Source organism: Embiotoca jacksoni, unplaced genomic scaffold (assembly GCF_022577435.1).
Source record: "Embiotoca jacksoni isolate LCO1_2020_lvr unplaced genomic scaffold, fEmbJac1.0.p SCAF_2, whole genome shotgun sequence".
NCBI lineage: Eukaryota > Metazoa > Chordata > Actinopteri > Embiotocidae > Embiotoca > Embiotoca jacksoni.
The window spans coordinates 4620947-4632590 of NW_027185340.1; the positions used below are offsets into that span (position 1 = coordinate 4620947).

An 11644-nucleotide genomic window follows, 5' to 3' on the forward strand; every position below is an offset into this window, starting at 1 on the left:
ATGATTGGAGCACATCACTTATGTCTCTGTTGGTAGAAACTACAAAAGGATATGTTTGTCTGTGACTCAACATGGAATGGAAAATATCAGCAGTTTGAAGTACAGAAGAAAATTGCGTAAGACCCTTGAAACGGGAAATAAGAAAGTAGATATCTGGAGAAACTACATATCTGCATCCTGTTGGGCTGCTCTGAGGTTTTGGTGATGCTTGTTTATCTCTGTGTGCGGTTGGAACAGAAGAAGCAGCTTTGAGGATCTCATCAAATTTAGATTTTCTAAAGATGCTTCAGGATGCAACATTTCTTCTACGCTTAGATTATGTTCACACTTCTAAAAAGGAGAATTGTGTAATTACTGTTGAGTGAACGGATGAACTAAGACGAGCAGATGACAGTTGTCAAAACTCTCCAAACAGAAGCAACTCATCTTTCTGTTTTATTTCATCTTGTTTTTTTTAGCTATACATATGGTAATTTTTCATATGTTTAAAAAAAAAAATGTGTTGGAAACCCTTTTTTTTTAATTAAAAAAAAAATGCTTACATGTTTTCTTACAGAGAGTAAGATAAGAAGATTGACACCAGTCTTATGTCTGATCATTAGATATGAAGTTATGGCAAAAAGCTCATTTGCTTGCATATTTTGTGTTTCACTGTTAATAACAGAGCCAGTATTACCATTTAAACAGTGAAAACTATGCAATTAAAACAAAATCCAGTGGTTACCTTATTTAAGTTGGTTAAATTGGAACAACAAAATATAGTTTAGTTAAGTCTTACTAGTTGAGTAATATGTGTCCAACAGTTTTATTGACATAATCACGTACAGTCAGTTTAACGAGATATGTTTAATTTGATTGTATTACAATTCAGTTACTGCCATATTAATGATATCATTAAATTACAACACATTTTGGAGGCAATTATTGACAAACTGGAAATTATATTATAATAATTAAATCATAATTTGCATGTGGACCCAAGTCTTACAGCACCATTTAGAGGACAAAAAGAAAAAAAGCATTTGTTGTTGTTTAATCTGAAAGGTTTTTTTTGTTTTTCCTGATCGAAACGGCAATTGAGGAGTTGGGATGTTATACACTGTATAGATTAATTACTCCCTTCATTGTTAAACCTTTACACATTTCTGATATTTCTCCATATCAAACAAAACATAATCAGCAAGTGAGAAATAAAGCAGCCCTGCTATTTACAGGGTCACACAGGGAGACAATATATGAATATGTTGATTTAGTAAGTCTCCTTTACATTATAGAGGGTTTTACTGCTGTGGGAGTTTTGATCGCAAAATTGAACAACAAAAATCGACCTTTTGTGTTTTCACACTCAGTAAAGTGACTGCAGGGAAATGATTTATTTATGCAGGCTTTCTTTCTCTAATCCTCTCACCACAATGAATCTGACTGAAATACATGGCAGGACTTGAAAGTGTTTTTTTGATCATTTTTAAAATATTTTTTCATCCCACTCTCACCACGACATAAAAGAGAAAATCTGAGAAACATCAAATGCAGACACACACATCCGCTCGTAAAAACTTAAAATTCTCAAATTAAACCCAAAGAACAGAAAGAGGAACATTTTATTTGATACTTTATACAAATTTATATATACTGTAGATGTATTTATACAGATGTAAATATGTGAGCCTACGTGCCTCTGAAATACGAGATAAATAAACTTGTTTTACTTCTGTATCAGATTTAACCCTCCTGTTGTCCTCGGGTCAAAATGACCCGCAGCTGTGTTCAACCAAGTTCTGTTTTATTTCTATATTTTTATATTTTTTTGGGATCATTGGTCATCATTCTTTAAAGAAACCCTCACAGCCTCCTTGTCACCAATGATCCCACAAAATATGAAAATAAACTAGAACTTGGTTGAACGCCGCTGCGGGTCATTTTGAACCAAGGACAACAGGAAGGTTAAATTTTGGTCATCAAGAGACAAAAAGCTTTGTAACTCTTTGTTTCCTGCTTTCAAATGACAGATTTAAGATTTAATTTCCTGACTATGTAACAGAACCTCAACTACTTTTTCTATTAGATAAAACAGTTTCGGAAAAAAAAAGATCTTTAATCTTGCCTGGGACTCTTTTGCTGTTTTGCAATATAGACATCTGAGAGATTATTACAAGTTTACTCTTTCCCAGTGACACGTCTCAGATCCTGTGCCCAAATAAAAGTAGCATCACCACAGTGTAGAAATGCTCTACATTAATGGTTCAATCATTTAAAGGTTGCAGATTGTACATTTTCGAAGTTTGTTGATTGAATTTTGTATTAATTATCAGAATATGAAAAATAACCAACAACTAAAAACTTATATTTTAAAATGTGAGTACTTAAGTAGAACACTATACAGCATTTGAGTAAAAGTACTCATATGAAATAAAGTTTTTTTTTATATTAGGGCATTAATAAAACTCAGTTGGAGTTTTATTCAGTTGGTTTTTCTAAGTAAATTGATGAATTACACCTTTTTAACACCAGCGGTTGATGTGGGTCTCTTCAATCCTATTTACAAACATTTTAGGACTTTTTTTCATCTCCGTAAAGTCAATTAGAAGCGAGTTGTTTTGTATTTGTGTCGCCTACCTTCACAGGAAACAGACTCCAGCAGCACAAACAGCACAAACACACCTGTCCTCAGTGTGGCCATGGCTCTCCCTCTATATGTATGTAAAAATAAGGTTTTATTTCTTGCTCGCTTTCTTTCCTGGTTGCTTCTTGCTGCTTCGCTCTACGTTTCGGCTCCCTTTGATGAGAGGAAGTGGCTGAACAGTCGACCTGCCGATGGAGACTTGAGTTGTGTGTGCACTTCAAAGCGTCGCGCCACCTTCAACGCCCACTGCAGGTCTCATCGACTGTGTTTTGTTCAACTGTCTTTCTCAAGGTCTGTTCTTCCCGACTGATCACTGACGGGCTCATCTGCTGCTGACTTTCTCCCTGATCGTATAATGTTCACTTTTTCTTAAACACACCTACATACACAGGTGACGTAATAATATGGGGGTTGAATTCTTTTAAGAGAAGTCACAATTGACTGAAAATAAATGTGTATCTTTCATTTTCAGAAATGTGGGAACCACTTTATTTGAACTCCCTCTCAGTATACAAAATCATTAATGGTTTGTACTCCGTTATACACAAAATGTTGTTGTCAGCATTTAAAAGACTACAAGTGTTTCCCAAAATAATTTTTTAATGTTTGTTGTCTTTTGTTTGTGTCTAATTATAATAGACACAGATGCCTTACAGGAAGGGTTATAGTTGGGAAACGCAATCATTAACCTGCTTTAATATCTACTTACTACAATATCCTTGTGTTATAAACAACATATTCAATGTTTATATGCTGCTTACACAGTGAATGCTGTATTAAGTGTCATATAATGATATATTTTGCTGGATTCTCCTGAAAAAATATGTGGTACATTTATGTATATAATATTGCAGATTATCAAATTATCGGAGTACTAGTGTACAGTTATAGTTGAAATGCATACATTTTTTTTTGCAAAGGAATATATGAGTAATCTGAATTTTATTTCTTCATCACCCTGGATCTCTGCAGATACTTAACGGGTATTTTTGAAGACAAACTAACTGTAAAACTCCATCTGTGATCACAACATGTATCTAAAAACGTGGTATAAAGACCAAACCACAGATATAGGGAGTAGTTCACAACATGACGCACAAAATGTGCCTGTTGTTAAACAGTAAAAAAAGAGAAATGTGAACAGCAGGATGCAGAAAGATCGATTCGACACCTGTTGCTGGTTACAGCCTGTTTAAGTAACTGTATGTTCGAAAGGTCAAACAGGTTCCTTCTATGAGACTTAAATGTTAAGAGTGACTGTGTAAAGAAAGGGGTCACGGACCTCTGCATCCTTTAAAAGCTTTGTGTTGTTTCAAGTTGCATAATCACACTGATCTGCAACAAAAAGTACTGAAGTGGCAGGCAGACAAGCGAGGCCAGCTTAGGTTGCACGGAGAGGAGATTTTATTTCGACACCAGTGTGTAAAATGTTTGAGACCTAAGACTGAGGCCTGACCTCAGGGGCCCGGACTCATCCAAGCTCCCGGGCCTCTACGATGCAGCAAGCACAACGTTTTTATTTTCAATGAAATCTAAACAGAAACACAAAATACAACAAATTAAAAACGAATTCATAGCTCGTTTACAAAACAACAACAACAACAAAAAAAAAAATCAAATAAGCTGTTTGTGTGCAGCGGCTGCTTGTTTACCACGTGACCTTTTCTGGGTGTTTCTTAACGTGTGTGTGTGTGTGTGTGTGTGTGTGTGTCACATGATTGTGACGTCACTGCTCGCAGCGGTGGCGGTGATAAACAGTTAAAGGCGAGCACAAATTAACCTCACAGCCAGCAGAAATAAACGGTACAAAAAAACAACAACAACAAAAAAAGAAAGACAAAAGTTTAGACCCGCTACCACAAACGTGAGCTGTTTTTTTTTGTTGTCAAGAACGAGGCTTCATCACCGCGTTTGACTTTCGCTGCTTCTCAGCCGAGCTAGCGCAGCAGCATCAGCTAACCCTCGCCTGCCGAGGAGAGAAACGGGAGAAACATGACGCGGATCCTCGGTGGTGTTCAGTCATGGAGCCTGGGAGTTACGTTACCGCTCCTCTTAGGTGAGTAGTTGTCCGGTTCATCTTGCATTTTACCTGTCGGGGAGGGAGGGGGGGGGACGGCAACGAGATGATCTGTCCTCCAGCACCGGGACCGCGTCGTTAAAACATTTACACCGACCCTGATAACAACCACGGGCTCTCTAAAGACAAGATGTCACTGTAGTTCCTCAGGCCGAAACATGTACTGAGTGTTGTTGTTTGTAAAAAAAACAAACACATCTGAGATTAAAGGGAGCGGAATCTCTAATGCAGTTGATTGTATCAAAATTCCCCGAACTCTTGAGACATTGTTGCCTGTTTGTGCTTTCATCACCTGGTGCCTATTGTGACGTCACTACAAAGAAACATTTATCAGCAAGTATATATATATATATATATATATTCACGTGGAAGAATGAAGTATTTGAGTCCGTTTCTTTAGTTATCCGTAATTATAATGGAGGTGTGCTATGAATATTAGTGGAAAGTAACAAATACATAAAGCTCACGTGACTTGCTTAAATATAGTTTTGAAATAACCTCACGGTACCTCGGTATTTATATAATCTTGGATAGTTATTTGTGTCTGATTTCAGGTTTACATACTAAATTGAGAGAGAGAGAGAGAGAGAGAGAAAAAAAAAGTCTCCAGAATTTTTTTAATTTGCAAACATCGTTCATTTTAAAGTAAAAACTGCTCAACACTCTGCTGCTGGAGGTCCAACCTTCCACATCACACTTTGGACCACACTAGTTGTGAAGTCACATGCTTGTTAAACTCAGATTTGAGGTAAACTCAGAGAAACCTTTAGCAGAGGAATGTGAAAACGGCTTTCTGGAGTCGACCTCAGCCCGGGTCAAACAGCCAAGTGAAGTAACGATAAGCTAAACACTTGTAGGTTTTTTTTTTTATTGTACTTTCTAAAGATTGAATCATCAATTTCATAGATTGATTTATTGACCAAAAAAAGGTGCTCATATGTGCTGTGTTTCAGATCAAAGTTCACAGACTGGTCTGAACAGAACAAACAACTTAAAGTAAACATGGCAAACTGGGCTCTTAAGAAATTGACAATCTTCCCACATTTTTGGAACCAAAGATTAGTTGTAAAAATAATCAGTACATTAATTGACAATGAAAATAACTGTTATCTGCAGCCTCACACATCTAACAACAACACGTATCTGACGGCTGCGGTTACTAATTGATCACTGGCCATTTAGCAAAATGTGTAGATAGTACCTGGTACTACATTGGTGTCACTTCTGTCGAGATTCCAAGCGAGTTAAGCCGATACTAAAAGGTGACGTGGAAACACTGCCGACTCCTGATTGGCCAGAGAAAAACGTCACAATCCCTGCGCATGCGAAAAGGAACAGCCTGCAATAACCTGCTGTTGTTAATTAGCTGTGCTGGTATTGCAGCCATAATATTTATTTATTATTTTTTTTATTCACTGGACTACTTGATTAATGGCAACCTTTTTAAAATCACACCCTGATCAGTTAAGGAGGAACAGCATCGCCCTCATATTCTCCATTGTCGCGTTGAGGATGACGTCACGGCAGCTTCATTCCACATCGCTATAGTAACAAAGTCACATTTGAAGGGGGTACTATCTGAGCTGGAAAACTTGATTAAAAAAAAAGTACCTGCTACCAAAGATGAGTCGAGCCGAGCCGCTACCGGCAGAGGGAAAGAGGCTCTTGATGGTAAATGTCTGAGTTGAATGTAAGCAATGAAAATGTATTATTGGTTCTTTATTTTCTATGTACTTCGTGTAATTTCTGTCCTGTCGTATTTACCCGTTGATTTTATCGTCGACCGTCTTGAACCTCTGTTGTACTTGACTTACAAGCGAGCATGTTTTGCAGCTGCTGCCCTGCACCAGGGTTTTGCCACCGTTGCCCCGCCCACGGACGCCCAAACCACTGCTGCGCCGGACAAAGAACCCGAGAGACCTGAAAGGGGAAACTACACAGTCAGCGGCACTAATGGCACGGCCTGTTTACTGGCGTACATGGGCCTCCAGCTCAACTTCTCCTACAGCTCGGTCTCCCAGAATAAGGTGCCTGAATAAAACCACTTATTCACAAATTATATGCACATATTCGCAGGTGTTCGAACGCTAAATTTTCCCTCATTTTATTCACAGACTGTGCAAGTTGTCGTGAACCTTAAGCCTAATGTGACGAAGACCTCCGGGTCGTGTGACCCAGACAGCGCCTCCCTGCGGCTCACGACAGATGCAGAGAAAACCAACCTCACCTTCATCTTCTTTTTGGTGAGTTACTCCGTCATGTGACATTTATCCTTGAACACGAGAACTTTAGTAGCGCTTAAAATGACACTTACTTTTAGCACTTTGTAGTTTGGCTTTCTGGAAGAAATTGTATTTTCTTGATTCCTGTTGTTCTGGGTTTTGTACCCTCATGGTTGAAATGCACATATTGTAAATCGCTTTGGATAAAAGCGTCAGCTAAATGAAATGTAATGTAATGTAATGTAATCCTTTCTTCATCTTGTGCTCCCTGAAAAAGCCTCTAGAGGGCGTCAGGAGCTCGAAGTCAAGCAGCTTGATTTGCAGTGGTAATGACTCGGGGGTCTCCCTGTTTGTTTCCAGAATATTACGTCCAATAAGTACCACTTGAGTGAAGTGTCTCTGTCAGCTGCCTGGCCAGACATGAAAGGTGAGTGCGCTTCACTCATGCTCGCAACCTTGTTTCTGATTGATACGCAGAGTCCTATTCTGTTATCCCAGCATTGTGTTTGTGGTGTCATCAGGGGTTGTTGCTGACTGAAAGGAGTGTGACTGTGATCTTATGAACTCATAACAAAGTAAATATATGCCCATGAACGGATGTGTAGGGCCCCACACCTGCTCTGCCTTTGAGTAAATCCATAATTGATGATGATTTGGTGTTAATAAATATATATAAAATATTTGTAAATTGTACGGTGAAAGTATATCCACGTGTATTTTAAACTGAAAATAGAAACAGCTGTTTGAAATGTGATCCAAATCAGCCACCTTGCAATAAATCCTGTATTTGTGAAGTATGAAGTTTTGATGTCAGAAGTGATCTAATATTTTGTCCATCATGGACAAAATCTTATTCATCTTTAATGATTTAAAAAGGCTAGGTGTTGCAAATACATAGATAGAATTTTCTAAAGTTTATCTGGCTTTATTATTTACATAAGACTGCAGTACACAAACAGCATCACTACAATGAGAAGTTGTTTGGTGGTGAACTGGATCAGTATTTTGGAAAGTAATCCGCTTTTTTTTTTTTTTTTTTTAATTAATTTTTTTTTTAACAAAGGTGTTGTAAAAGATCCTGTTGTAAAAGATCCTTGATCCTCCTCAGATCTTTGTTCGTAAAAGTTACTGTTTTGGGCAAAGAGTGAGGACGATCACATAAACGAAACAAGCATGCAGCTCGGTTCCACATCAAACCAGGCTCGTTTCACAAGTTCAAGTTGTGTTATTGCAGACGCTGTCAGGTTTTGGTACGGGTGGAATAAAAGGCAAAAACACAGCTTTTTTTTGCCGTTGTTGTCTTTCAAGCAAAACAGAAATGATCGTGTTTTCCATCATGTTTCCTGGTAATATAGATACGTAGGTTTAGTTATGCGTGTTCAGCCAGTGGCTCCAAACCACATCTGATTAGCTGACTTGGCTCTAAAGATGAGTAACACAAATATTTTTACCAGAAGGGTAAAGACAGGAAGTTTGATCAAAACTAAAAAAAAAACGATTTATGGATTTAGATTTGGCAAATACAAGTGATAATTCAACAATCAAGACATGGACTCACGGTTTGAACTCGGACGGTGTGTTTATTCGATCCCTTTCTCCTTTCATATGAATCTGTTTTCCACGTTGAACACCGGACACCACCCCGACCACGGTTTCACTCCTCACTCTTGTCTTCTGCCGTAGCGCCCTTCTCGGCCAGTAACCGCAGTCTGGACTACCTGCAAGGAACCCTGGGATTCTCCTACATGTGCCACGATGAGCAAACGCTGAACGTGGTCAACGATTTGTCCATCAACACCTTCCAGCTGCAGGTGCAGCCGTTCGGTATCACGGGAAATCAGTTTGGATTGGGTAAACACTTTCACCAGAAACAACCTGCTAAAATTCAAAACCACTTCTTTGCTCTAATTCATCCCCCCTCACATGTCTCTGTCTGTCTCTCTCTCTCTCTGTCAGCTGAGGAATGCCAGCTGGATGAAGATGACATGTTGATCCCCATCATCGTCGGAGCGGCTTTAGCAGGTCTCGTCCTCGTCGTGCTCTTGGCCTACCTCATTGGCAGGAAGAGGAGCCACGCTGGCTACCAAACCATCTGAGGTCACTTGCCACTCACGTGTTCGTCGAGGCCGGAGCGCGCCACCCCGCCCTTAAAATTAACCACTGTTTGACGAGACGTAACACTCCGCCCGCCCTCCCCTTCTGTCCCTCCGTCCTCCGTCTCTCTCAACCCCCCACCCCCCCCCACCCCCCCGCCTCAGTGTGTGTGTGTGTGCCGTTCTTCGCCCTCATCAGTAACACTAGTCATTATCACTTTGTGGAGGTTGATATGCGCTTTTTAAACTGACCCGCTCTCTCATAAAAAAAAGGGACTGCTGGGAGATCGTAATGGAGGGTTTGACTGGTGCCGTGTAAAAGTCGGGGGGTGCATGTTGATCAGAGGGTCGACGAGAGTTCTCATGTTGTGTTGATACAATTTACGATTTCTGTGAAAGGAATTTTGAGGGATTTGTGGGGATTGCTACTATAGATTTTCTTGTTCATTTTTTTTTGGGCGACCATTTTTGATGGTCTCGCCCCAAACAGGTTTGTTGTTATAAAGGGAATATTTCTGCCTGTTACATTTAATCCCACTCCGACAGTAAACAGCTGACATTTTTGTTATTGCAAGTTGTTTGGGCATTTTAAGGACTCCTTTAGTAGCGAAGATGCTTTTTTTTTTTTTTTTTTTGACTTGGGTTAGTGATGAAATTCCCTTCACTCCCTCTTAGAGGTACGCTTTATGTTTTGTTTGAATACTCTAGATAGTTGTCAGCTTTGTGAGATTGGAGACAATTTCATCTTTTATTCACTGCACTGAAAAGAATAGTTTGGAATTCAGGGGGAATTCGCTTTCTTTACAAGATGTGATGTCCACCCTCACATCGGCTAAATATCAAGCAACAGCCAGTGTTAGCTTAGCTTAGATATCTTAGCCTTGCTTAGCTCCACCTAAACCAGCGGAATAAGCTTCTTTAGTGTGAACAATAACAAATTGATACTCGACACACGTTTTCTATCACAACGGCTTAAATTCAACAGCATGTTCAAGCTTTTTCTCTATGCATTTCTTTACATTTTCAATTGATAAAGTTCACACTTCTGAGCAGCGATCTACTCAGAACTGGGTCGTGTTCTGCGGGTTGGAGACCCCGGCCTTGGTCTGACTCCTCGGATGTTTAACACTGGTATAACCCAGCTGACTATTTCAGTCGATATTCTCCCTGCCATCTGATATCGGTGCGATACCATTTTTTAATAATCCCTGTCACCATAACCCCTGGCAGCCACCTACACACTGAAAATATCAAGTTTTTAAGAACATTTGGATCATACAATAACACTGGCCTGCTTTTGCAGGGATTTAATCATTTTAGTGCCAAAGCTGGCTTCCTCATGTACAAATGTTTCACCACAACAAGTTTGCAAGCAACACTATTTTGCACTGTCGCTCCAGTTTAGCGCTGCCCAAGACGATTATGATTGGTTTAAAGAAAAGGCCTGGATGTTTTTTTGTTTCCCCCTTTAGCAGAATGATATATGGGTGCAACCAGACTACTCTCCAGGGCCGGCACGGCGCGGTGGAGATAGGTCAGGCTTTGAAAGACAAATAATCGTCTACAGAACCACAACTTCTTATCTTATCCTTTGGTTTTTGTATTGATTGAATAAATTAGGGTTAATTCATGAGCTTCGGAGAAGCTGATAGGTAGATTTTGTTAACTTTGGTTAGAGACAGTTTAACTTCCCTCCTTCTGCCTTCAGTCTTTATGCGAAGCTAATTTTATTTTGGCTGTAGCTTTATATTCACTGTATAGACATAGGAATGGTCCAAATATTCTTCTCGTGTAACTCGGCACAAAAGCAAAAACGTGTGTATCCCACAGTGATGATACATGTGGATTTTGCTGTTACACACACACGCACGCACGCACGCACGCACACACACACACACACCAGGATTTGCTTAAACAATCTATTTAATCGGTTTAAGTGGATGCAGAAGCTCAGGACATCTCTGTCTGAACTCAACACTGTTGATTTCTTACAGTCCACTGGGTGTTGATTGGTTTGAATTTGGGCCCTCTTGGGATTTTTGGTTGCTGAAGGAGAAAGAAGTTGCACTGAAGTCCTGAGGAAAAAAGCCCTGTGTAATTATTACAAAAGCCAAAATGCTCTGGTCAATGTTCATCAGTGCCTTCCCAGTTGTAACGTGGATGGGATCCAAGTAAAGCCAATATTACAGAGGTACTCACTCACTCACTGACACTGTGTGCTGCCATGTATGGGACATTTTCTTTGTGTCTCACATAGCCTTCATTGTACTGTTACTAGATATGCATTGTTTGATGTAGTAGGAGAAAATAGTTATTTATGTTTTTTTGTGTTTTCCCCTCCCTCATCCTAATATCCTTATAGTGATTTAATAAGGTTTTAATGAATTAAGGATTTTGTTTGAACTGTTTTTTAATGGACAGATTGATTAAAGTGAAAGAACGACGCTGTTTGACTTTTGGTTTTGCCTCCATGCTGTTCACCAGCAGTCAAACCTGTTCCTGGTTGGTTCTATTTGTTTGGAGTCTCTTGAAGTGTAGGTAATTGTGGTATTGAGTAACATGAAAGACTATATTCCATCATTATTGACTAAAGAATCTGAACAAATATTCACTTTTATGAAGAGTTAAA

General features: G+C 39.3%; 1 protein-coding gene across 1 annotated transcript; it reads left to right on the forward strand.

The window, feature by feature from the left end:
* The first annotated feature begins 4347 nt into the window (after positions 1–4347).
* Positions 4348–11459, forward strand: lamp1b (lysosomal associated membrane protein 1b). Its single transcript, XM_069154105.1, has 6 exons — positions 4348–4679; positions 6534–6727; positions 6815–6943; positions 7283–7349; positions 8606–8773; positions 8879–11459. Exons 1-6 carry the CDS (start codon positions 4616–4618, stop codon positions 9016–9018), a joined length of 762 nt encoding a protein of 253 aa, XP_069010206.1. The 5' UTR covers positions 4348–4615; the 3' UTR covers positions 9019–11459.
* The last annotated feature ends 185 nt before the right edge of the window (positions 11460–11644 follow it).